Source organism: Falco peregrinus, chromosome 7 (assembly GCF_023634155.1).
Source record: "Falco peregrinus isolate bFalPer1 chromosome 7, bFalPer1.pri, whole genome shotgun sequence".
Taxonomy (NCBI): domain Eukaryota; kingdom Metazoa; phylum Chordata; class Aves; order Falconiformes; family Falconidae; genus Falco; species Falco peregrinus.
Window position 1 is genome coordinate 49,738,619 of NC_073727.1, and position 28,000 is coordinate 49,766,618.

Below are 28,000 nucleotides of genomic sequence, written 5' to 3' on the forward strand. Positions count from 1 at the left end.
TGTGTTTGCTTCTTTGTTTTTTCAATCCTGTGTATTTAATGCTATAGAATATATCTAATAAAAGTTCACTTGTATGTAAGACATGTACAGTGAGGTTTGTCTTTGGTTTGTATCATTAAATTGGTAAAAGGCTCAGACGACTCATAGAAAATGAGAATTATTCCACTTTCTTCATTTGTTGGAAGCACAGCATCTTGCAAAAGTCAGCCTTAGAAGAAAAAGTAATTGTTGAGCCTAATAAAAGATTGAAATGCAGATGTCCAGTTACAGTTGGGGTTGAGATTTTTGACATGTATTTCATAGGTTAGTCTATTGTCAAACATAACAACCCACAGAACATATATAAAGAGGGTAACATATCATCAGCTGGATTTCTTGGCAATAATTGTTAATTTATATCAATTTAAAATGAATGAACGTATATTTATTTTATGTTCTTAAGAATGATTGTAGCTTTAATATTGTGCCTGGAATCTTGTATTTCTAACATGTATACTGCTTTCCAGGAGAGGGCAGTTCATACCCAGGATCAGTTGTTTTCCATTATACTCTCAATCCAAGGAATATAATTAGAAACTCGAACGTAAACACCAGGTTTCATGGGTTGGGCACAGCCAAGGCCCCAAGAGGTGACTCCATGTTGGACAAATCTATCTTGGTCCAGACAGACTAGAGGTCCTCCACTGTCCCCCTAAACAGAGAATGAACAGAATTATTCCTTCATGGACAGGACAGCCACATGTGCAAGAGTAGCCTTTTCACAGGAGGCACTGAAACAGAAGCACCTCTCGCATGTGAGGGCTGCACAGGTTGTAAGAAAACTGGAGCTCTATCCAGAAAAGAGTTCTTTATGCATGTTGTTGAACATTTCTGTAAAATCATCTCTTCCCGTCACCCAGGTATTACATCTATCTTTGGAGTAAGGGGATTTGGTGAGAAGGAATCTGGTTGCCCTTAGTAACTTAAACTGCGCCTCCGCCCTCAGTCTCTTCTCTGTGGTCTTCATGGCTTCCTGTTGTTACTAGATGACCCAAGATCAAGTGAATGCATGTGTTCAGACAAAATGCACACCCCTCAGTGACCTGCTTGCCTGTGACAGTGCTAGTGCAGAGAATTACCCACACTGTGTTGGCAATGGCATTGACCTCCTGGCTAGGGCAGGCAGTCTGTTGTTTTCACATCTCTTTACAGTTACCTCTAGCTTTTCAGGGAGGAAAGTTTCTGTCTTGGTTCAGTATGTTAAGCTTTTCTAGGCCCTTTCACATATTTGAAAGCACAAGCGTCAGAGCACAAGTCTGATGAGGAGCAGCTGAGGGAACTGGGGTTGTTTAACCTGGAGAAAAGGAGGCTCAGGGGGACCTTACTGCTCTCTACAACTACCTGAAAGGAGGTTGTAGACAGGTGGGGGTTGGTCCCTTCTCCCAGATAACAAATGATAGGAGAAGAGTAAATGGACTTAAGTTACACCAGGGGAGGTTTAGATTGGATATTAGGAAAAATTTCTTCCCTGAAGGGGTGGTCAATCATTGTAACAGGCTGCCAGGGAGATGGTGGAATCACCATCCCTGGGAATGTCCAAAAATCATGTAGGTGCAGTGCTCAGGGACATGGTTTAGTGGTGGCCTTGGCAGTCCTAGGCTAATTGCTGGGCATGATGACCTTAAAGGTCTTTTCCAACCTAAATGATTCAATGATTCTGTGATTCTAAGATTTAAAGAAACTGAAGAACTCAATTTCAAAACGTAGACTTCTGGAAAAAGCCTTTGTACCACATTTGTGAGATGACCTATTGCCAACCATATTCTTCCTTTTCGGCAAACGGGAAGTCCAGCATGCATTTTGCCTCACCTTGTATGATTTTCACAGGTACTGACACTTGGAAATTAGTAATTCCTTTGGCCCTTGCTGTGCCTGCATGGCAGGCTCTGCCATTGTTCCTTGACTGCTATCTGAGATGTGTCATTTTAACTGAGGTAGATTGAACATTGGAGCTAGTGTAGCCAAGGAAAGCAAAGTGGTCTGAGAAAAAATATCAGACTGTTAGTTATTCTAAGTTGGCTTCCACACACCTGGCTTGGGCAGCCGTGTATTACCATTCACTCTGTAGTACAGGCTTATCTGAAAAATTACCTGCCCTACTTCCTAGTAGCAGGCAAGGGAGCAAGGGAAGAGCAGAATCCATGTGCATTTTTCAGCTCACATGCCATGTGGTGTAGGAACATCCCAAGGCTAATTTTGAGCCTCTAAAGCCCAGAAAGCAAAGCGCTGTTTGATTTGAATATGCTTACAACCAACTCTTAATGCTCACAGACTTTCTTACCTGGCAGCTATCTGTGCCACCATGAATATTCCCAGCACAGAGCTCATGTTTTTTGACTCTACCGTTCAAAAATTCAGGGCGGTTGCATATTTTATTCTCGATTACGGGGAAGCCAGTTTCCTTTAAGAGGCCATCACCACCGGTTCCTTTGCAAATAATAATAATGAAAAAAACCAAACCAGAATAAATGACAAAGGTAGATGAACATCTCCACAAAACAAATATTGAGATATGGATAAACAGTAAAATAAACATAGGGTTTATGCACTATGCATATACTTCCCATGCATAATATGAAGTGATACCAAAATCAGTAAGCATTATCAGTATTATGGTACTTCTCGCTCTCTAATAACTATCAAATACATGCTGCACTGATTGCATTCCTGCTTCCACAGTACATCCATATGGACCCAGTATCCAATGGTATTTGTGGGAGTCATTCCTAAGCCATTTTATTTCTCTGTATCTGAGTTTTCTTTGTGGAAGAAAGGAGGTAGAAAGTAAACAGTTTAAAATGGTATGATGGGCAGAAGCAAGGAGGCAGAGAAGGTACTGATGTTCTTCTCAACCAAGACAGAGTGGGAAGTTTTGAAAATGAGAATTATGTTTATATTTGTATCAGATGTGAACCAAGTTGGTTGGGAGAAAAAAAAAAAACCCAAAATTCAAGAGAATGAGCAAATCACCTTCACGTGATTAAGAAATGGCCTAAATGTAGAAAAACTTTCCTTCTGACTCTGTGAAAGCCCAGTCTGGGGAAAAGCGGAATGGACTGGGATGTAAGAGTTAGAAGCTCCTTAAGTCTGATTCTCCTCTTTTAGTATTGGTTTAGAGGGGTTCAGTTTACATGGCTCTGAGTGATTTAGGAGAATCTAAATCAGATGGAAACAGTGAAAAGAATGGCAGTACCTGATGAATTTTGATGAAATAGGTATGCATGCAAGCTTGTGCAGGGTGTTTTTGGCACAAAGAGAATACTCTTTGGATAAAGTATATATCAATTTCCAAACACAGAACTTTCAGATGTGTTAATGCTGTCTCACCTTTTGTGTCCCCCCAGCCGGTCACATAGCACTCCTCTCTTCCTCCTAACACAGCATTTTCTTTTGGCAAACAGATGGGGATTACATGATTGTTAATGATTGCTGGGCTGAAAGAAACAAACAAGAGACTTGTACAGGAACAATCATTAGGACATTTATCCCTGGTATCACCTTCATGTTTCTAAAAAGATTATACAGTGTGACATTCAGATAAGGGTTTTTCCTAATGTGCAAACCCACTTTTATTTCAGGCTCTAAACCCTCAGAATGTGGTACACAAAAAGGAAAAGTTAGAGGCTTTTGAATACTAAAATTACTACAATAAATCCAGGAGAATGCTTTAACTTAGGTTGATGTATAGGCCACAAAACCTAATTACAAGGCTACTTTGGGGTATGAATTAATGGCTTTTAACACATAGGGTTAGCTTGCTCTGTCTGCATCCAGTCTGACTATTTTTAAATCATTTTCAAACTGGACACTTAGCACACAGCAGAACACAAGTCAATCTGACTTGCCTTTGAGTGCAGCTAAGGCTAGGTTCAATTCCAAACACACATTAGTTGTGCTGACCCTGCATCTGTTTTGGACCTGCATTGCAGCCACAGAAATCAAAGCACAAGCACTGTATGTTTCCATCTGCTTGCAGCTGTACGAATGTATTCCTTTTTAGTTGTACAGTGCCTTGGTAAGAGTTTCAGATGAGTGGAAACAGATGCAAGAAGGGCTGTGCTGGGTATTGCATCAAACACGTATACTGGACAGACCTGCTAGAAGAAATCTTCCCACCACAACATGAAAACAGTATGAGGTGACATCATGCTAATACGGCTGCTTTCAATCCTCATTACCTTATCAAGGTAGAGGCATGTAGAAACACAGACTGAAATCTTCTCTAGGCATTATGTCCTCCTACTCTGCTGCCACTGCCTTGCCTCCCAGGAGCTGGCACCTAGTGCACTGCCAACCTGGGTCAGTGTTCCTAGCCTTCCTCCCCTCCCAAGGCAGCCCTTTCTGTTTCTGAAGCCCTGCAGCTGAATCACCTTGGTTTCCACTGGAGCTTCTGCAGAAAGGGAAGAGAGTGTCTTAAATGACTGATTGAATATTGTGTGTAGAGAAACACACATATCCATGACACCAGCAACCACTCTTTACTCAACTTGTCCCATCAAAATGAAGGAATGCTTCAAGTGCAAGGGTACCTTCTCAGTTTTAGCAGAGCAATGTCTGCCCTGTGTGGCTCCTTGAACAGTTTCTCAACATCTCGTTTTTGCACTGATGCCTCTGATGCTCTTTCTCTGTGTAATCCAAGGTACACTTTGTATGCAGATGGCCGTGAGGACCTATTGGAAATGATTGAACATGGTGAGCTGATGAACACACACTCGGGACATGGACTACTAATGACATTACTGGGCACCTTGTTCTGTCAAAGTCATAAAAATACAGACAGCTTTGGTGTAAACTTGATTTCTTAATCCCTTATTATGGCACGTGAAATCAAGTTGGCAAAAGTTATCACTGTCACTCTTTGTTTCTTCGGATGAAACTCTGCTCTAATGAATGATGAACAGATGGTTCAATTCTCAACTGTTTGCAAGCTGAATTGAGATACAGCTCATGTTGGTTATAGGATACATTTTGATTCTCCTATTTTCAATCTAGTATAAGAAAATGCTGGCACAGGCTATAACAGATACTTACTTTTCTAAGCAGTGAGCAGCAGTAAGAACCCACTGAGGGTCTATCAGAGTTCCTCCACAGAAATGTAGGCCGTAACTGTAATAGAGCAGAAAGGCATAAAAAGGTGGGGAAGTTAATTCTACAGCAGATAATTAGGTGATCTCTCTAACATGTACATCTTTATAAACTGAAGACATTGTGCCACATTTTCATTAAGAATCAACATTTAACTTTCCTTGAACAGTATTTCTTACAATGACGTAGTGTTTTGTGGACATTCTTATAAGGCCTTGTATGACAACATCTAGATCTTCATTCTTAACCAGTATTTTTATTACTGGAAAACCTTACATGCAGTCATGTATACCGTTGTAGAGATTCTGGCTTTTATCTAACACAAATCACTGAAAGCTTTGCAACTGGCCTTGATTCCTAGTTTTGCTAATAACTTTGCCAATAGGATCAAACATTTACATGGAAGGATCGATCAAGATCTGTACTAGCCATACTTCAAACTGTTGCTTCTGCTCACAGGATGCTGATTCTACCATAGAATATTGTGAGAAATTTGAAGACATTCTGCCTTTTAGTGAAAGTGTTCTTGAAATCAATGGTTGTATTTATAGGTATTTATCATAAAACAGAGCACTCTTGGTTGTCTAAATGGCCATCTTTAAGATTAGCACATATAATGTATAGCCTTGAGCTATTTTTAAGTTAAAATCAAATTTAGAATGCTGCAACCACATATTATAACATCCTATGAGAGACAAATGTCCCTTGCATGTGAAGTTTAATGTAATGGGGAATGGCCATACCTTGTTCGGAGACTGATTTGCCAGGGCCAGGAGTGTGGATGTGAAATACATCCAGCAACAATCCTTTGAGCACACAGCTTTGGTCTAAACTTGGATTTTCCACACTCATACTGAGCAGGAGCTACAGAATAAGAAAAAAACAACTACTATAAGGAACTTTAGCGTATTTGTTATATATTCACTATGCACTCAGAAAACTAGAAGGTGAACCTGTTACATTTATCACTTCAGCTTTTGACTCTCTGCAGGCAATTCTATACTATGCACCACATGTACTTTGTTAGGTTACCTTAATCTGGAATGCTTAGAAATGCCTGGCAATTTTTTTTCACATAAACTTCTCAGTGGTCGGCAAATTACACATATATTTACAGTCACATAGGAAAAAAACCCACCAAAACCAAACAACAACTGGAGCAGGAAGGAGAAGGAAACAGAGAAAAAGAAAAAAAATAATTTTCTCAACATCTTTAAATGTACTCTTACAGATGCCAGCAATGCAAAACTGCACTGGCAACTGTTTTCAAACTGATCTTGGTGATACAGCACATGGAATTCAACCACTGCCTCTATGTAACAATATTTTGTCCACTCTTATCTTGGAGTCTTTTGGTACTTCTGAGTTGTTAAAAAAGGGCAGTTCTTATTTAGCCGTGGGAAACTGACTCTTATCAACACAGAACTTAGATTTGTTGTCAGCAAAAGGAGCTAACTAGTGAAATTAAAGGCAAAAGCCACATTCTCTCTGTTCTTTAGGTGAACATCTGAACAAAGAAAGTATTATTTTTTTTAAAAAATTGGTTCTTGAAATTTAATACAATAACCATGTGAAAATGCCATTTTCCCCCCTAAGAGTCCTAGACCAACACTTTTAGTGCAGTAGTATTTTTACACTTACAGTATGTGCATGTTATAGAACATTTTTCTCTTTTGTATTTGCTCCATTTTGGGGTTTTGATCAGAGCACATTCTCTGCTGCTCACAGTTGAGAGGGTAGGGCCGCAAGAAAGTCATCCTTCTTTTGAGTAGGAACTACCTTGCCTCCTGGCATAGCTTTTGTTGTTGATAGACATGAAAGGACTTGAAACCAAAATGTAAGATTTTATCATTGTACACTTCGTTGCACCAGCTCAGAGTACTCAATGGCTTGATTACTAGTAACAAAGACAAGCGCATTTGGTCAAATATTTAGGGCCAGGTCCACTTTTCAGACATCTGATACGGTATAATATCAGAGGAGTAAAAATCTGCTTTACATCCAGGACAGAACCAGAACTGCATGAGAAGGGGGTGCAAAAATTTTGCTAGGATAAGAGCATCCCTTGTTCAGCTAGGCCACACATGTGGTTATGCCAGGTGACCAGACAGGAGCAGAGCAAATATCTGCAGGAACAGCCCTGTTTTGAAACACATGGCAAAACCACCCTTGAGCTTCAGTGGGCTCCAGGTACACCTCGTGCTGGGTTTGCACTTCCAAGGAATAAGCTCCATTCTTAAGACTTCAGGCAGGGTTTTTGAGCATCACTTCCCCACAATCTTAATTTCCAGTCTAAAGCTATTGTACTGTCTTAGATCAGTCTTTCAGATTAATCACTCGATGTCCTCCAGTTGTCATAGAAGGTTACAGGAAAGGGAGACACTAGTCTTTAAAGGAATAATTACGGCACTTGGGAATGTCACAGTACTCCCAGGCTTTTCTTGGGTCTGTTGTGTAGCACCAAGGTCCATTCACATCTCCATCAGGATTCCTGCAGTACTGTAACAAAGTATAAAGACACCAGCTATTAACCAGGGCACAAAAATGCCTACCAATGCATGCTTCAAAATAAAATCAAATTAAATTTGGGAAATTTTCTTTCTGTGTCCTTTCTGATGAGTGATTTCCAGCTCCTTTAGTCAAAATTTGTTTCTTTTTTCTATTTGCTCCTGAGTTTAGAAAAAAATAACAAAAATGAAACCTCTTCCACTGTTTTCAGCCAGTGAGCTTCATTATCAAGCTTGGACCTCTGAGTTCTCAAAAAGTAAGAGATGTTGATCTAGGATGGGCTTTTCAAAAGCCCTAAACTGTCTACTCCTGCTTCTACTGCAGTTAGTAGGAGCAGTAGGGTCAGCCCTGAGGTCCTTTCACACCCATTCTGGTTGCGTGTCTCATGACTCCAGGGCAAGTGGATATTGTGTAAGCTGCTTTTGCACTACTTGGTGATGCCTACGATTCCCGGGGGCAGGGATGCAGTGTTCATCCTGACACGGGGTGCTTGGTTAGCTGGATCACTTTCTAGGTCTTGCTGGCCATACTGACTGATCTCTGCTCAGCACAGATACCTCACACAACTGCATGCTACCAGATATTTTTCTAGTTTCTTCCCTACTCTGGAATATATCCCGTGTCTTAGGAAAAAGGAGAAAACATATGCTTCCCTTCCTCAAGAGTCCCTGTCAAATGCAAGAACCAAAAAAAATTATGTCATGTAGCTTTTCAGAGGGAGTTTCCCCAATATGAGCTGGAATTCAATACAGGGTATGTGATGTCATCAGAAGATTGATTAAAGCAAGCTCTAAAATCATGTACCTGGAGAAAAAATAGTTCAAGCTAGCAACATCAAACAAGCTCTTTATATCACATACACAGCTTGTCACAAACCAGGCAAGTATTGTGTATGGGGTGTTACAAGTCTAGGGAAGCAGTGATGAGTACCTGTGTTAGGACCAGGGAGATGAAAGTTAGAGATGGAGAATGACTTACAGGATGGGTCAGATGCATATATAACCTTGTGTGATGGTCTGTGGCAGAAGTTGGAGGGCTGGAGGGGGAATTAATAGGGGGTGGGGGCTATATATCTCAAGGATATATATCAATATACATCAATCCATCAGCTATATATCTCAAGGAACCTGCACTGAACATTGGATCCTTTCCCATTTCAGCTGCCACTGTTACTGCTAAAACCTATGACCCCAGGCACTCCTTCTGGCAGAGGAGGTAGAGATGCTGCCCACAGACCACCTCCAGTTAGTCCTCAGTAGTGAGGAGAAGCAAGTGCCCACCCAAAGCCCCTTGTTTATGCCGCAGAAGTATAGAGCAGAGCTTCTGGGCATCTGTGTGTCCCACAGAAATACAGACTGCTCATGTCAATAAGAATTAGCACAATAAGGTTCTTGGGTTGAAATGAAGAAAATAAATTAATTTACAAAGACCTGGCATGAAATGCTTGCTGAGGGACCATGAAGAAGATGCGTAAAGGTCAACAACAGCAAGTATTAGATGAACAGCTGCTTACATTTTTATCCAAGCCTGCTTCTGGATGAGTCATGGGAGTGAAATAGTCATGACTATGAGGTTTCTGAGAACTCCACGCTTGACAAGTTCTGCCTCTTGCAGTTTTTGCTACTGTGCCACGGTAGTCTTTACCATTACCGTTAATGCAGTCTGTGAAAAAAGAGGAAAAGGAAATGATTGTTAGCTGTGAGCTATTTGGTCTCATCCATACTTGATGGTGGTGAAGGAAAAATAAATTTGAGAAAATACTACTAGGACTTACACATCCTACATAATGTTCATACAAGGGAAGAAGGACAGTGTAGTGTCAATGATGGCTAACAGTCACATTTTAGTTTCCTTGCATTTTAAACATGTTATTCATGATCAGGAAAGTAATAAAACAAAGAAGCTTAGATTAAGTTGACCCCTCGAGACTCCAGAAACCAGTAGCACAAAGACCATGCATTCATAAAGTCTTTTCCTTACAGATACAGATATCTGTCCAATGCCACACTTTAGAATAGGTAAAAAGCAGTAATACATGTTCAGCCAAAACTGTTAGCCTTCCAATCAGAAGAACATGTCATAGCAAAAAAAGAAAAAAAGAAAAAAGAAAAAAAGAAAGCTGCAGCCCTCTATACCATCTACTGCATAACACAGTTGCATCTGAATTGAGTTAAAAAAGCTAGCTGTCCTCTGGTGGGAAATGGAGTCCAGGAAAGTACTTTTTTTGGAGCAGCTTCCAGCAAAATGCCATCATGTCTGTATCCACTTTCATTGTTAGTAGCCCTCCCACAGGAGTGTGAAGACTACTAGCCATCTGTTTGCTTGTGTTTCCAGTATTGCCAGATGTAGTAGATAAAAGACATGATATTAATCTAAAATCAAATACAGAAACCCTGCTATAAAATTCTACAAGAAAGTTCAGAAAATGAAGAGAGTGGATACAGTATTGTGTTAAATTCTGTAATTATCTGGAGTTTCCTGTATGTCATCCTTTTTAAATTATTGATGACATTTCCATAAAAAATCAGCTTGCTGGTTGTAAGCAGTTCTGGGGGAAGTGGAAAGTATTCTCACCAGGATTTGGTTCCAGTGTTGTTTGAGGAGGTTTTGGTAAAGTCACTGGTACCCGACTATCACACCTCTTCAGGTTGCAATACTCCCATCTCACACTGGGGTCGGTGGTGTAGCACCATGGACGGCTATCAGCGTCTGGGTTTCTGCAATAATTCTGCCTCAGGTCCCTACAAATATAAGCATATTATGTACCCATCTATGCCAGTGATCTGAGGAGAATTTGAAAGAACATTTTAGAAAGCAGGTCTGCTACAGAGTTAGCATATATCATTTATCATGTACAGTATGTGACAGAAATCCTTTTTCCAGCATAAAGAAATCAAGAAACATATGCAGAATATTTAAACATGCCAAATACTTATTCACTGATCAATGCTTATAGTAGAACACTGTTTACAAATCCAGATAAGTAAATGCACATAAGTATATTGAAGCCCTTTTAATTTATCAAATGCATTAATAGCTTTTAAGAAGATAGAGATTTTTGCATTTTTGAATAAGTAAGTATTAAATATTAAGAATAAGAAAACAACCCATCCCTTCCTCAAAGCTCTAGTGAACTGCAGACTAGGAAACAGAGACTTTAACTCATGAAGAAGTTCATGTACAGAAACAGTTCATTTCAGTATAAGGGAAAATTTATGGTAACTCTTAATTTCTTTAGAAGCAATATAGAAACACACAGTTAATTAGTCTAAAGCATAATAGTGACAACTGTGGTTTTTTTCAGGATGACGTTAATAGAAAACGATTCCACATTAACAAAGAAGAAGAAAAATAAGCGATTATTTTCATCAAGTACACTCCCTTCCCAGTTTTAAAATTGTTGTTGTGTAAAGATGGAGCAAATCAAAACGAGTTCATGGCTGGTCATTGTCCAATGAAATGTGGCAATGGGAAATACACATACGCATTTGGGTACTGGTCTGCTGTTTTATTGTGTCGGTGCGGTGACATCGAGCTCCAGGCTTGACATTTCTTCCCCGTGAGAGTGAAAGAAGCTGTGCCACGGTAAGTCACGCCATTGCCTTGATAGCAGTCCTCAGAAATTTGAGCCTGCTCAGGCACATCAACAGCTGTAGTGAATAACAGAAACCAGTCCCTTGCATCTTAATACTTTGATATTTATACATGAGAATAGAAAGCCAACAGAAAACAAGCCAAAGTATTTCAGTGATCACCACAGCACTCTCTCTGTAACAGAACCCTTCTCAGACTGTAGATCAAATGGAAGATTCCTAAAAATGTTTGTAAAAATTTCATGATACGCTAGATTAAAAGCACTTGTATATCAATGTTACTGTCATGCATGGGGGTTTATTTTAGCTAATGATCCAAATAGTTCACATACGGACCGAAACTTCTGCAGGGTAGGGGAATGTCTGTGGTACCTGTGTGGAACAAGACTGCCTTGTGTAAGGACAATTTTCTTTTGATTGCTTTTTATGGGATCTTGGTTCAGTACTCTTAAATTGTCTTAGGTTTTGCTTTGGATTCATTTTTTCAGGAGCTGGCATGTAAGGCTAATTAACTTTTCCATGGGTCATTTAAAAATATAGAGGTGGAGAGAACCATGACTTGGCAAAAGGAAGAGACCCCTGTTACTGTAATTTTTCCTGATCTGCGTCAGCAGGTCACTTAAAACCTACTTCACTTGTGCACCAGACTGAACATACCAGCCTGGGTTCCACACCAGTGTCAGGAGTTGAACTGATACATAGCAATACTTAGAGTGACAGCAACAATACAACTAAGCAGAGTCACCCAAGATTTTTCAAAATACATCAAGATGAGACCCTTCACTTCAGATGTCTCCTTTTCTTCTTACCAGGGGCCTCTGGCTTTGACCCATCACAGGAGGGGATGGTGCAGTATTCCCACCGAGCGGTTTTGTTGGTGGTGTAACACCATGGCATCTTCTCACCATCAGGATTTCTACAGTAGTTTTCCTCTAGGTTCCTGAAACAGAAAACTTAGCTAAGAAAAGCTTCTCATGGAAAGCTAGTAAAGGTTATACGAACAACAGGAGGATGTACCTTGCTGGCTCATTTACTATTGTATTTACTGGTGGGTAAATGCTGCTGTCATTTACTGATGCCATTTACTAGATGAATAATTGCAATGTGCTGGTGGTTTGGATGTGCTACACCAGACACCTGCTAAACTGATCAATGTACTAAGAGATTGTATTTCATGTAGTACTATGAGGCCAAGAGCAGCACAGCAGAAACATAGGGTGAAAGAATCTAGCCCCAAGCATATATTATAATTGTAACTTTCTTACTCCACATTGCTTCACCTGAGCAACAATATGGAAAATGATGAACTGGAGAGGGAAAAATTCAATTAAGCAGAGCTTGAAAGTCAGAAGAGACACTAGCATCCAAAACCAAAGAAGTGTATAAAAAGAAATGTGCAAAAAGATTGAAAAGTTGGAATCCGACAGGTGATGAATGCTAGTGTAAATGAAGAACTTTGCAATACAGTTGAAGAAAAACAAAGTCGTTCTGTGCCTTGGTACTTCTCATGGACACTGAACAATGGAAAGGTTTCACTTACTTGCAAGGATAGTTTTCAGGAGTGCGAGCATGTCTGTGAGGAGATTGGGAACTCCAGTGCTGACAGGTGTTTCCTGATTCAGTAACAGATATTGTGCCTTGATAGTCTTCTCCTCTTCCTGACAGACACTGACGCCCCGGTGCAGGAGCTGGTGGGGGTGTTGCTGTTACAGGAAAAGGAACTGAAATTAAGCAGTGCCTTCTAGACATAGTAAAAAGCAATACCAAAACCCCTTTGAACTTTATAATTAAGCAGGCTTTTTAGCTTTCTTTGCAGGTAAGATTTAAATATCAAAATGTTTGGAAAGTCCAAAAGTAGAGAAAATATCTAAAAATAACTTCACTTTCTTCCTTTTCAACATCTTCACAAGCAGTCAGGCTGCCAGAAGGACATTTGCGTCTGCCCCTTTAGAGCAGCCAGGGTACAACACAACTGAGCGCTAGCAGCCCCATCAGAACAAAGCTGGAAAGGGAGCAATTGGCAATACTTTCACTGGGGTGAAAGTAGCAGGCCCATCAGTGATAGGTACGGACATAGGGGCAGATATAAAAGAGATGTACTCTAACTGGTGAGAGTTAGAGATAGCAAGGGTGAGATGTGAGAAGCCTCAAGGAGAAGTATTGTGGCAAGGACAGGCTTTTTGGGGAAAAGGAAATTGAAAAGGTGGAAAATCAAATTGGAAGAGCAAAACAAAAGCCAAAAGATTTTCAAGAGGAGTGGAACTTTCTGACATCAAAAGAGGAACATCAGAAGAAACATCATAACCACTGAAAGGCCTAGTCATGGAAAACCACATCAAGGAATGGACGTGTGCTCCAGGCAAAACCATTAGAAATGCCTATGACAGACATGTCTAGTTTGTTTGTTTTTTTCTTTGAGATACATTACAGCAGTCTTTTATTCTTTCTTTTATCTTTGAGGCCTCTTCTGTTTGTTCTAGCTCCTTGCATCACTCTGAATAGAAGCTGTCTAGATGTAGAGGAATTATAGAGGAATGAAGGCAGGTTAATTAACGTTGATAGTATACAGCTGTGGGCTTCCTTCAGGGGTGGTGGGTTGGCTGATGTGGATAAGGTGCAGCTGTGGCTGGTTCTGTTAAGTAGTTAAATAGCTCTAAGAGGTATGGAAAAGGAGCAGCTAATGATGAGAGGCCTGGGGGAAGCAGAGGGAGGAGAGAGAGAGAGTATGCCAGCCTGCCTGCCCGCCCGCCCGCCTGCCCTGGATGTAGGTGAGACAATGAAGGATGCAGCAGAGGCAAGAAGCAGGGTGGACTGGCCTGAAGAGTATGAAGAAACAGCACAGACAGTAGATGAACTTTTGAAACCTTGTGGGGGATCGGTGGCTGTGCTGGGGCAAGGCATGGGAACTACTTATTTAAGTTAACCTGGTATGGGATGGTAAAAGCCTTGTTGTAGCCTACTAGTTTGCTAGTGCTGCAACATCTAGAGGTCTAGAAGTCAGACTCACTGCAACGAGGAATGTCACAGTATTCCCAGCGTTTAGTCAGACTGGTAGTGAAACACCACGGCCGAGGTTCACCATCAGGATTACGGCAATAATTCATCTTCAGATCCTTCTCTGGAAAACTGAACAGGAAAAATAATTTTTAAAAGATGTCACTAATCTGTAATGGTTACCCTGTCTGGGGCAGGATGGTCTTCAGGCCATTGTTGGCAACAAACCACCCATCACAGAGTCTGACTCACTTTTCTGGGAGGTATCCATGAGAGTGAGGTTGCTGGGAGTCCCAGCGCTGGCACTCAAGCCCAGATGTTGTTGTTGCAACTACTCCGTGGTAGTTTTCTCCACTGCAGTGCATACACTCTACTGTAGGAGTAAGGCAGAATGAGAACAAGAGACAGAAAGTCCCTGAAGAACTGGTCTGTAAACACTCATAGTCATCTCACATGAAACTCAAGAGCCTGATCAGAGCACAAGGCTGAAGGACAGTCTTTTTTTGGTGAAGCAAAAGCTTATTTTTCTTAGCAAGGTGACTTCAATGGTTGGTTACATTTATAGTTGATTACATTATATAGTATATAATAGGACAAGGGGTAATAGCTTTAAACTGAAAGAAGATAAATTTAGATGATATATTAGGAAGAAATTCTTTACTGTGAGGGTGATGAAGCACTGGAACAGGTTGCCCGGAGAAGCTGTGGATGCCCCATCCCTGGAAGTGTCCAAGGCCAGGTTGGATGGGGCTTTAAGCAACCTGGCCCACTTGAAGATGTCCCTGCCCATGGCATGGGGGATGGAACTAGATGATCTTTAAGGTCCCTTCCAACCCAAACCATTCTATGATGGTATTCGATTTAAAAAAAACCAACTTTATGGACTGCGTTTTTTTTAAAAGCTAAATTAAAACTACTAAGCTATACTTGAAAATCTGTGCCTTGCTGCTGTCATGTTATATTGAGTTTTGCACTGGCAACTGTCATTTAGTTCAATTCCAGGCTTATCATATGTGAATACACTCATGTATCATTCTTTTTATCTAGGGAAAAAAAAAGACTTTGTATAGCTGTTTTGGGGGGTTTTCTGATATCTTCCTTGTTGGTGCTGAAAATTTAATTGGAAAGTTTCAGGCTGAACTAAACTCAAGTCTGGAACAAATACTCAATTAAAAATTTAAGTATCTGAATAATTTCACATTCTTGAACACATCTTCCAAAAAGGGAAAGAAATCAGTATATATATCCTGACCTTCACACTCTGGGATGTTACAGTAATCAAATCTGGTAGCAGGATCTGTTGTGTAACACCAGGGTCCACGTTCATCCCCATCAGGATTTCTGCAGTAGTTCTCCTCCAGTCCCACATTGGGATATTTTTCAGGTGTGTAACTGGAACAGAGTTTAAACGCGGTTAGAGAATAAGGAGAGTGTCCCAGCTGTTGAGCTGAGAACTCTACAAATTAAATCTTTATCTAAAGAGCATTTTGTAGGTGGTGTTCAGAAGTCTTCTAATTGCTACTGTGACATTGCTGAAGTGTTAGAAGTGCCATAGCTATAGACTTCAGGAAATATGGTACCTCTAAGGCCAGTCATGTCTTTAATACTTGCATTTACTCCAGCTGTATAGTTTCAAGTAATTTTTGCTCAGCCAAGGTACCACGTAGCATGTAGAGAAAATTCTCCCCTGGGACGTATTCCCTGGGAGATGTAATGAAAAGACACTTGCTGAAATGTGCAAGTTCTCTGTAACCTGAGTGCTATGCCTTCTCAATAGGAGGTTACTAAATAAACTCACTTGGGTGTTTTTCATTAAATACAAGAAATACTGCCCTGTTAATTGTGGATTCACTGATAAAGCAATGTACGTCTATCTCATCTGCCACATGTCATACCTTTATCTAAGAGAAGTTCTTGCCCTGGTGAGATTAATGGAAAATTTGTATTTCAGCAGAACCAAGTGCTTTCCTGTCTAGCTTGCTCATGTAATTAATTGCTCAATCAAATGCAACTGCCAATATTGATAATGTCTGTATTGATTTCAATAATTTCAATAAAAGACCCTTCAATTGCAGGTCTCTGAGTAACAAGGCAGATTAGAGAATTGCCTTATTCTAGATAACTGTAAAAAAATATTTTATAAGAAGATGTTGAACACCAAGCAAATTGGTTATGTCTACTTAGCATGTATAAATGGCTTAGAAAAATTTCACAAAACCTTATAAACATATATGAAAAGGCCTTACTTTGGTTTATGTGGGACAGTATCAGCCCACTTCTGGCATGGCACACCTTTCTGAGTTTTGGCTTCTGTTCCTCTGTAATTGACTCCTTTTCCCTCCTTGCATTCTAGAAGATAAACTGAAATGACATGTGCTTAATTAATCAGTATCATGACATATCCATTAGATTTTAGCATATACAAAATTCTTTTTCATGCTAATATATTTAAATACATTTGGACATATTTCAACTTTCTTATGCCATCAAAAATAGACAGCTCATGTTGCAAAAACCTACTAGTTATCTGACATCTAAGTTGAATTAATTAGCATTAAAAAATCTATGTGAAAGCCAACAATTTCCAAAAACCAGAATTCTGGAGACAAAAGTGTAACAACCTGGTTCTTTTGAGAACATGCTATTGTAGATTTAAGTAATAAAACATGCTTTTAAAATTTAAATATGCACTTTAACAAAATAGAAACACATTCTTTTTTTCATTGCCTCCTATGATGTTATTAAAGTTATGGACAGTAATTGAAATCAAACTTTAAAAGAAAGCCACCTGAATTCAGCTGAAGAAGATAACAGGACAGAATCATAGATGTGTACACATAGCATTTTACAACTTTAAATAAGCAATTATTTTTCAATTCATATCAATGTGGATTACATTGTTTTATTGACATTCACCACATGATGAATGAGATTTAAATAATTCATGGTATGCTAAAACAATGACTCTCTGCTGTCCAAGATAAAATGGATAGTGGTTTGAGGGTACATATTAAATATGGTTTTATGCTTTTAGATTTTGGAACTTAGTAGTACCTTTATAAAAAAAAAAAAAAAAAAGAGTGAAAGAATTAGCAATGAAATCTTGTCTTTATATAAGTTGAGGGAAATTTTAATGTTGGATAAACCTGGGGTTTGTATTGGTAAGCTTAAAAACATTACATTGTTCCAGATTATTAATCCTCAAATTAAGTAAGAATTGAAAGCTCAATGTTGTATTTTTTTTCCCAGGAGGAGGGAGCAACCATCTCCCCATTGCAACCTCTAACATTTTCCTGGGAGGACTGAAGAAACGCCTTTCCTAGCAAAGAGTTTTGATTGTGAGAGAACAGCAGGTTTACAAGGTGTGACTCTGCCAAGGCAAGGCCAAAGGAATTCTGATCTTGGCACATTCCCTCAGAGTTTCTATATCTGCAGTTTAGGGACAGTCACTGTCAAGTAACGTCTCCTCTGGCTTGGAAAACTAAGCAGAAAACTCATTTAACACTTCTCTATGCACAGGGCATATTTCATCAACCAGTTCCTTCTTCCTAGCTGCAATGAAGCAATCCGTCCTTTAGGTTGTGACCTGGCTTGTCTCAGCGTCTTTAAGGTGTGTCCAAATCAGGTATTCGTGGAGGTGCAGTTTTGCATCAGCTTTTCTCAGCATCAAATTTATGCCAAAGCTGACATACAAGTGGGAAATTAACATAAATCTGGAGTAATAATACCATTTTACACAGGTCTGTCTTGTCAAAATGAAAGAAACTAGTATTTGCATCTGAAATAAAGTCCAGCTCTTCTGTGGGATGATAGGCAGTTTAGATCTGGATTTATAGATGTACCTTTAAGCACATCTTTATTTCGATGTATGTATATGTGGGCGAGTTTACTCTAGAAACTTTAGCTGGAAGCCATTTGGATCCTCAAACAATTTTGCAATAAATTAACATTAAATACCTCAGTAACTGAACATTGAATCACTCAAGCACTGACTCTTTTTGTTTGCATAAACTTTTGACCGTTTATATAACCTTTAGGCTTTTTTCTGTCTGACGACACATAACTAACTTTGATCCCCAAACTCAACCCATGTTCCTTGGGTTAACTATTTACAAACAACTACATGGATAAAAATTCCCAAATGCTAGCTTAATTTCTTATTACTTTTTCTGTAAGTCAGGGAAGGGTAACTTTCTCTTTTATAGCACGTACCATTAAAAAAATAATTTTAAAAACTGAATTTTATATGAATTGTCATAGTTTTCTTTGAATGCAGTGATAAAGAGCAATTAGCTCTCATCAAGTAATTGCTTCAACTGAAAAAATTAACGTTGCTTTCAGTGATAGTATTGCAAAAGCATCTGGACATGTGAAAGGAATTTCCTTGTAGTATCAGGACAGCAGCAGCTGCTGAGGAAAGTGGTGTGATCTGCTTAGGTAAAAGCTACATTTTCCACTCTGTTCTGTAACAATAGATTAATCGGATGTTATCATTAGAATGGGCATGTAATTATTTGAGACTCTCTGCAAATGAAGAGCTGAGCAACAGAGAAATTATCTGAGACATACACAACAGGGTGCAGGTTTGATATTCATGACACCTAGGTCCGTCTTTTGTTTTCTGTAGGTAGATACACAATTTTTTGACATTCCTATTAGGTAGAACTACAGTTTTTCACACCTTTCCTGATGGGGTTCTGTTTTTCAAGAAACTAAAATCCATGGCTGTGACCTCAAAAGCCTTAGAAGGATGCAGTAACAAATCCTCACTGAATATTGCAGGACTCACATCAAGGTTCTAACCTCAGCAAATCTAAGGGATGGCTCAAAAATAAATCAGAATCACAGCCTAGCCCCTGGTCACAGTACTGAAGCAAAGTCAGTAAGGATTGCTTACATGTAAGTTAGTTGATCGGTCTTTAAATTTCATTACTTGCCAATTGATCCGTTCAGTTTTTCTTTCTAATAGGAACTACAGAAGATTTCTTAGCATGAGTTAATCATGATTCAGGGAAATTCCCACCAGCTTCTGGATATAATAAAAAAATCTTACATTCTGAACATTAAATAACCTACCAGTTACATATACAAAAAAAGGCAGCTGGCTATAGGCTTCAGAAAATATCAGACTGAAAAGGGCCCTCAGTGGTCTTTGATCCAAATCCCCATAAAATGCATGGCCAGCTTCTGAGCTGGCTGAGACTGCTTAGAGCTTTGTCCAGTCAATATCTGCAAGCGTGGAGGCTCTGCAGCCTTTCTGTTCAATGTAGTCTGATGCTTACCCACCCTCCCTGTGAAAAAATATTTTTCTTATATCCACAATGTCTGAACAAAATCTCATTTGCATACTCAGCTGCAATCCAGCTAAAGCGATTGAACTACTACATAAAACCTTCTTGCAGGTGTTATACACATAGCATTATATTATCCTACAAGTCTTTGCAGATCAACAGAGGAGTAAGGATGCAGCTTTCTGGAGCTTATTGGTATTTACAGTCTAGTTATTGTGATTCTTGACATTTTATTAGAAACTGTCCGGTTGAAACCACTGCATGATTTGCAGCAGCTGAGAACCAGGTTCATTTTTCCTTTTCATGCACCTTTCTTTGTTGAAGGACACCAACTTATTGGTAGATACTATAGTTTCCAGTTTCTGAATATTTTTAAATGCATTAATATTTTTTTAAAAGTTACAAATCAGCAAATGGTGAAAGGCAATGTTCATGAAGTCATCTAACACAGAACAGTAATAATTCTATTTAAAGTTTACCACATTATCTTATGTCTAAATGATCAGTAAGATTAGTTCTCCCTTGTGTATTACTGAAATCAGAGAACAACACAATGAAACTTATGTTACATTAAAAATAAAACACATTCCTTCTTCCCTGTATATAGCAAGTGTTCCATGCTTGATTATGTAATCAAAAAATAGTCTTAAAACCCAATTGTTTGTCTGTATCTGGCATAAGGTGGTAGATTTTTAAAAGATATGATTAAAAACTGGATATTTGCCATTTCTTAAGGGCAAACTTCCTATTTTCAGCAAGGAGATCAAATACACTTCAGTCAATTCTCACCTATGACAAGAATGATCAGAAACAAAGCATGTACAAAAGGAGAATACAATAATTCACCGTGTCAATTAGTTGTACCATAAAAATATTAATTAGGATAAAAGTTTCACCAAATGCATTAACTGAAGAGCACAAGCATCATATAACGAGATAAAAATACTACAAAAATAGATCATTTTAATCTTAAGCACAATTAACACTCTAATACTCCTGACAACATGTGCAACTAATATAAAACTGATTTGAGTCCCAGCCAAGTAAACTGTGAATTTTCTTTGGTGATACAAATGAAATTATTTGGTAGTTTCCATCAGTTTTTCTGTGGGAAAAGGTCTGTCTCAGAAACCATTGCCAACACAAGTAGTTCCCCCTAGAACCCTCAGCAGAGATAGAGAAGATGCAGCCATAGGTTATTGGTTAGTTCAAAAGGAGAGGAGGGAAGGGTCCTTTACCATCTCCATGAGTCCCAGCATCTTCTGCATTCCCTGAGCAACAGTGCTCTTTTCTGCCTGTGGACCCTAGGATTTAGGGAGCAGGAAAGATGCTGGAGCACTAATCTGAGGGGGAAAAATGGTACCACTATACGAGCAATGTGGCGAAAAACAGGTGTTAGGTAAGGACTGACCTGTTCACTTCATCTGACCCAGTGAAGGCTTAGCCCACATTGTCAATAGGGTTATGTGAGTCCCACTGGAAAGCATAACTCAGTGAAATAATATTAAAAAGGCATAGACATAGACATACTTCTTTTTTCATAAAGTACTGCATTTGTTCTTCTGAATATCACTGCTGTTTTCGTGTTCTCAGCCAATGTTAAACACTGTTGGTCTTTACTCGTGAATAAAAAGGCCCTGTTGAAATTAAGAGGAGAGAGCAATATAAGAAATAATAGCTGAATATGTGCATTATTTTCTTGAACACCTTTTCTAGTATTCAGAATATATATTTATATAGATTTTATTTATTTATATATGCAAATAAATACATAAAATTATAATTTTAGCAGACACTGCACTTCAGTGATATTTAACATTGAGTGATGTTTCACAAATCATTGAGTATTGCAGCTCCCGTTTTCAGTGGTAACTTTGACTCCTAAGTTGTCATACCAAGCTTAGGTTGGAAGGGAACTACATGAACAAATTATGACAAGGGATAAAAAAGGAGGTTTATGATGTGCCAGAGACACCAGAGAACATACTGAAGAGGATATATCCGCCTTATTTAAAAAAAAATAGCGGTCGTTCAAGGAGCAAGTTATTCTACAGAATTCAGCAGTTACCAAGGAAAAAGTAAAACACAACAAGGCAGAACCTTAAATTATTTTGCAATAACTGTTCTGAGTCATCATACGTGAAGCAATGTAAGTGCTTTGGAAAACACTGCCATTTCTCTTTTCAGCAATTGCTTAGGCTGTAAGTCTGCAAAACTGGAGTGGATGGTGTAACCTTTGCAACAGCATCTAAGGAAAACTCCTGACAGGCTAAGTAATTTCTACAATTGGCTTTTCTGAACAAAAAAAAAAAAAAAAAAAAAAAAAAAAGCAGCAATAGCAACATGGCATTCAGTAAGCACGTCTATACCAAGAAAGCAAATGCTGACAAAGCCCATTCTGTAGCCCTGCAACCAACTAGCATGGTCTGTGTGCCTGTACCTGTAAATCCACACAACCTCTCCTCAAAGGAGAGGGATCACATCTGGACTTACTGCTGGCAACTATGTCTATGACTTGTCTGGGGGGGTGCTGGTTGTCCTGGGACAAAACTACACTGGGGTCTGTTCACCCTGATCCAAGCCCAGCTCTCAATAATGTTAAATTTATAAGTAAGGATGTAGCTAATGAGCATGGTCCAACACACTGCTAAAGTGGAATAACAAGTCTGAAGTATTGGTATGAACATATTGGTCTGAGCACTAATGTGAGGGTGCTGTAGTGCTGGCCTTGTCTTAAAGCTCTGCCTAATGTTTACCTTTCCTCCCCCAGACCCTTCCCTGCCAGATAGCATCTCTTCTTTATTGATTGTAATCGGTCTCACATAATTGATTAGGGAGGCAAGGACAAAAGGCCTTGATATTATTCTAGTGCCAGGTGATGGTAGGCTAGACCTGAGGCAGAGGCTAAGGAACGATGCTGGGTCAGAATATGCCTCAAAAGGGAACAATAATCCTCTGCAAACTGTAAACAGGTAATCTGAATATACAGACCTGCCCTCTGCCTTCCTCCCTGCCCTGCTAAGCCAAGTACTACTGAAGCTCTGTCCTCTAGTTGTGGTTTTCAGAGAGGGGAGTCAGATCAAAAAGAATGGGGTGGTACTCCACACTCTCAGTCAGCAAATCCCTGTCATCCTTCAGGGTTACACCTCTGTAAAATAAATCTCATTTTCCCTTCTGATTTAAAACACAAAGTTACAAAACACATTTAGAAAGTCAACGCCAGGGTACCCCTGCCTTGAATAAAAGCCTGATGGAGAAGTAAATGGTGGAAACAGCCCCGCAGCCAGTCTGCTGAGTTCAAAAAGGTATGATGCAGAAGCTATAGATCAAGAACTCAAGAAGATTAGAAGAGAAAACCTCCCTGACTCGTATGTGAGGACTGCATCCCACCACAATAATGGATCTCATTCCTCATTACTCTCATTGCCTGCTGCACTTCTGAAGCTCAATGGGCTCTGAAGCTTTGGTGCAGGAGGCTCAGAAGCCTTAGGCTCAAAGCAATGGGTTCCCCTGAGGCAGGAACCTGGGCAAAGGCCAGTGGTACAGACTAGATGACATCTTTCATGTTTTTTTAGCCCCCCTGGGCCTGGTTAAATGCAAATGCAGAGAGAGGGCTTGGCTGGAAGTAGGAAGTAAGGTTTAGATGGCCACCTCTTTCTCAAAGTAAATAGAAGTTATGTTAAGTCCAAATTCTAGTAAAATTCAGAATGGATGTATATGCAAGATAATAGGTAATGCAAGGGACATAAGCAATGCTATTATTGCTATCCTAAATTTCCAAACAATTAATTATGACTCTTGCAAAATGAGTGCAAGAGCATTGATAAAACCATGTCAAGTTGGTCTAGAGTGTGCCAAGCTGTGGATTAAGATATCAGGAAGTTTTCTAATACAAATTCAACATAATTTGCTTAATTTCTCTGTTTCTATTGTCTTCATCCCAGGCATTTTGTTTCCATGCATCTTTTGGTTTTCCAGCAAATCTCAGACACACATACTCCTAAGAAATCCCTCAAAAGTTCAGACTGCTGATAAATAAGGCAGACTGCTCCATCATCTGCAGTGAAAGATACATATGGGAACCAGTGGAAATTACCTGCAAGTAAATTTACTTTCGGCTTCACATCGCTCAGCACATTCTTCTTTACTATTAGTCCTATAAACTTCTTTCTTTGGGTTGAGTAGCCAAGCTCCCTCTGTTCTCACATAGCTGTCTAGTATGTCTCCTTGCACTAAAAGGAAAAAGAAGGAAAGGTAAAAATATGAATACTGATATGATTTATTTCAAGCTTTCATGTTAAATTCTTTGTCTCCTAGTTGAGTAGCATCATAATTTAATTTAATTTCTGGAATAATTGGATGAATGATGACAAAATATGGGTAAATCTTTCTTTCCTAGTATGGTAAAGGGCAGCATCACCGAAAACTCAATGTAAGGCAGGACAGAGAAGTGGCTTGAACAGCGCTTTGCACCATTCTGAAAGTCGTAACAGGTAGCACAAACCTAGGGTGTACAATATGGGAACAGAGAAGATGACCCAAGGAGCAAAAAAAAGGAAAAAAGGAGTGTTTCAGAAAGAAAATACTGGTCACCCATATTTTGGGGAAAGTGGAGAAATGGGACTCAAGAAGGATGTGAAACAATGCTTGTCCATTGCTGGTATCTACCCACATGGAACAACTTCACTTTTATCAGCCACCCCATAGCTGCCTCTTTTCAGTGCTCTTACTCTTGCAAGAAACAAGCCATCCTTAAACAAGACATGAGCTTATCACTGTGCTCATATCCAATTTACCATTTTTGTAATAACTCTGTATTGAACTTACTTAAATAATCAAGGTAGTGTATGTTGCCCTCCATTGCAGTGAATTAGCACAAGACATGAAACTGATGAATAAATTCCCCTAACAACCTCTGGGCTATAGCTGCATGTGAAAAACATAGGATACTAAAAAGTACAGCTATGTTTAAGAGTAAACTCCAAAATGTTCAAGTACAATCCTTCTTGTAAAGGACTTTGCCATTCAGTATTTTCTCTCTCCGTTACAGCTGTGCAGTCTCTCAATGCTTAGCTACAGTTCACAGCGCTGTGACTTTCATAACTTCCAGCTGCAGGGTCAGAGAGTTGCATGAGCCCTGTGATTTTTACAGTTTCTTTATCAGACAAGCATATATCTCTACTGACAAATGTTTGGCTCTGGGAGTTACCTGTTCTGTATGGTTTCAGCCCCAGACAGACAGTCGGCCCATGGTCTTGGTGATACATCTCAGTCCTGCTCTGTGCCCCACTTTTGTGCCCAGCCTTACGCAGTTGCTGGATTGAAGGCATACAGGGAATGAACCAGGCCCTGGCTTCCCTCTCTTGCAAGGCAGCCATGCTGAAGAGAGGGACTTCTTTCTTCAGCTTTTGCTGACCCTTCTCTTTCTCAGCCATAGCCCAGTGCCAGCAGAAGGGACTGAAAGCAGCCTCATGCAGGTCAGACCCTCAGCCTGTGACTGGGAGGCTCCACAGAGATGTTCAGTGAAATCTCTTAAAGGCTGAGGAAGTCAACTACTCCTCCCTTTCCTCAGTAACACTCTTTTGAAATGTGAGGCAGGTTCACATGCCTCCTGGTACAGTCAAATTCCTTCACCTGAGTGCTAGCTCAGCCTGCAGTTGAGTATTATACAGAATCACAGAATGGTCAGGGTTTGAAGGGGACCTCTGGAGACCATCTAGTCCAACCCCCTGCTATAGCAGGTTCATCTACAGCAGGTTCCACAGAGTCATGTCCATGTGGGTTTTGAATGTTTCCAGAGAAGGAGACTCCACACCGTCTCTGGGCAGCCTGTTCCAGTGCCCTCTCACACTTAAGGTAAAGAAGATCTTCCTCATAGTCAGATGGAAAGTCCTGTGTTACAGCTCATGCCTATTGCCCCGTGTCCTGTTGCGAGGTACTACTGAAAAGAGCCTGTTCCCATCCTCTTGTCCTCTTGACACCTGCCCTTAAGATATCTGTACACATTGATAAGATCCTCTCTCAGTCTTCCCTTCTCCAGGCTGAAAAGGCCCAGCTCTCTCAGCCTCTCCTCATAAGGGAGATGCTCCAATGTCCTCATCATCTTTGCAGCCCTCCACTGGACCCTCTTCAGTAGTTCCTTGTCTCTCTTGAACTGGGCAGCCCAGAACTGGACACAGCACTCCAGAAGGGGCCTCACTGGGGCAGAGCAGAGCAGGGGCATCACCTTCCTCAAGGTGAAGACGGTCACACTCCTCCTCATGCCCCCCAGGATCCCACTGGCCTTGGACACCAGGGCACACTGCAGGCTCGTGGGCAACTTGCTGTCCACCAGGGCTCCCAGGTCCTTCTGCACAGAGCTGCCTTCCAGCAGGTCAGCCCCAGCCTGTACTGGTGCAGGGGGCTGTTCCTCCCCAGCTGCAGGACCTTACTGAACTTCATTTTCTCTAAGATAATTTTGCAGCTATAAGATGGAACTGATACAATAGGCACAAATGCCAAATTATGCTTCCTCCCATACCATTGCAAATCCAGAGAAGTCACTGCAAGTTTTTTTCTACATGTAAACTAGGGAGGAGTTTGGCCCCAAGGGTTGACAGTTGCATGAAACAATATGCATGAAAGAAGAAGACAGTTGATTAAAAAAAAAAAGATAAAGTGAAAAATGATACCATAAAATTTCACATGGCAGGCACAGGAATCACTGATTCCACTAGTTATTTCAAAACAAAAATGACATTAAGAAGAAAAAAGTTTTGAAAGAAAACATTAAACTAGGTTAAAACAATATCATAGGGATGCTGAAATGCCCTCCACAAGGACAAGAAATACAAGTAAAGAATTCCTATTATGGTACAGCTTCATTCCATATGATGTTTATTCTCTTCCATTTTGACACTTTGCAATAATATTGTCATTATAATTATGGCATTTGATTTTTAAAATATTGAAAGGGTCGTAATTGGTTTGGGTTATGAAAATATTTTCCACCCTTTTCTGTTGTAATTACATGGCAGGGCATAATACTTTAAGAAAAAAAACCCACAGAAACATATGCAAACTGGATAAAAATGCAGTACATTTTCTTGCTACCATTTTTCCTATGTCTATGGGATTTTTCAGTGTTAGATGCATTACTGCCTTATTCAGAAATGCAAATATTTACTGCCATTTGATAAAGGATTTGCAAACAAAAGCAGAATATTGCAGACAACCCCCCAAATCCTGTAATTTCCTCCCCTGTATAAAATTCTTATTTATTTGAGAAATGTATTTGATTTGAATGAGGCTGTTATTCTGCAACAACATGACTTAGCAACTAGCATTTAAATTAAGATGATAATTCTTAACATTACATAATATCTATAATTTTTTAAGCTTAGGCATGTGTCTACTATTTCTAGCTATAATCTACCCAAATGTTTTTCTAACTGTTAACTTTTAATATTTTAAAAATACGTATGTAAAATTCTTTTGTATTTTATTGGGTTTTTTTTATATGTTGATAAACTCATAGCTACATTTTTAACTGCAATCACAACAAGCTGTGTAGTTATACAGAAGGCCTGAAAGAAGCTCAGCCATATGAATTGCCTAGTTCATTGAAGTTTAAAGTATTCAGGATAGAGAATATTTATTCGAAAATTCTGTAAGAGTTACAATCTACTGAATCCAAAAAGATATATGTAAAGAGCCTTACTCAGTTCTGTGTGTTACAAATTATTTTGTACTATCTTCCACAAAAATAGTCTTGCAGCACCAAAAATACGGCAGAAACTAACACTGACCAGATTTTGGCCTCTCTATCACATGGTATGAAAACTTTCCTGTTAAGATTATGGCTATGAAAGACTGAAACTGTAGTGTGTAAAACAACTTTTCCTTTTTTTTGTGATTTTATTTTTTGCAATGCATTTACAAATTTCAAAACAATCAAAATAAAGATCACAACACTTGGCAGTAACAGAAAAAAAGAAACAACCCTTGGATAAAAGGCTGCTGAAACCAGAGGCAGCCATGTGTTTGTAGCAAGCCCTGGGCAGGATGATTTCCAAGGGCACCTCCATTTCTGGCCATGGGGCATGTTTGCCGGGAGCCATTTGTTCCCCAAAGCTGTTGCTCTTCTGGTGTCTTTAACGAATACAACACTGGAGCAATCACAGCTCTTGTGGTTGTTCACAGCACAGTTGTTGTTCAACGGCAACTCTCTGGCCAGGAAGCCCCAAATCCATCATCATCCAGGTAAATGATGAAACAGGGATTCGGGGTCCCACCTTCATCAAATGGATCTTGCAAGCCCTTGATCCCCATGTCACCCAGGCAAGCGGAAGGCAAAGGACTCTTACCTGAGCTGAGCAAGAAAAGAAAGAGAAAGGCAGCTCTGCTAATCCCCATTTTGGCCCAGCTGGCAGGTGCTGGAAGTTGTGTGTGTCCGTGCACAAAGTTTTATTGACTTGCAGTGGAGTGAGGCAGCATCAAACAAACAAGGCA

The 28,000-nt window shown here is 39.7% G+C and overlaps 1 protein-coding gene across 2 annotated transcripts; it reads right to left on the minus strand.

The window, feature by feature from the left end:
* Positions 1 to 27,967, minus strand: PLG (plasminogen). Of its 2 annotated transcripts, none has more exons than XM_027796987.2 (19): positions 27,856 to 27,967; positions 23,607 to 23,742; positions 21,041 to 21,147; positions 16,466 to 16,580; positions 15,472 to 15,611; positions 14,472 to 14,589; positions 14,233 to 14,351; positions 12,766 to 12,928; positions 12,035 to 12,165; positions 11,117 to 11,282; positions 10,207 to 10,373; positions 9,146 to 9,294; positions 7,530 to 7,623; positions 5,868 to 5,988; positions 5,071 to 5,145; positions 4,569 to 4,709; positions 3,367 to 3,473; positions 2,321 to 2,466; positions 1 to 691 (listed from the first exon to the last, which is right to left on the minus strand). In XM_027796987.2, exons 1-19 carry the CDS (start codon positions 27,902 to 27,904, stop codon positions 530 to 532), a joined length of 2,406 nt encoding a protein of 801 aa, XP_027652788.1. In that variant the 5' UTR covers positions 27,905 to 27,967; the 3' UTR covers positions 1 to 529. The 2 variants fall into 2 exon arrangements, with proteins under 2 accessions (XP_027652788.1, XP_005230279.1); XM_005230222.4 differs by having other exon boundaries at positions 14,472 to 14,592; positions 27,856 to 27,966.
* Between the last annotated feature and the right edge of the window lie 33 nt (positions 27,968 to 28,000).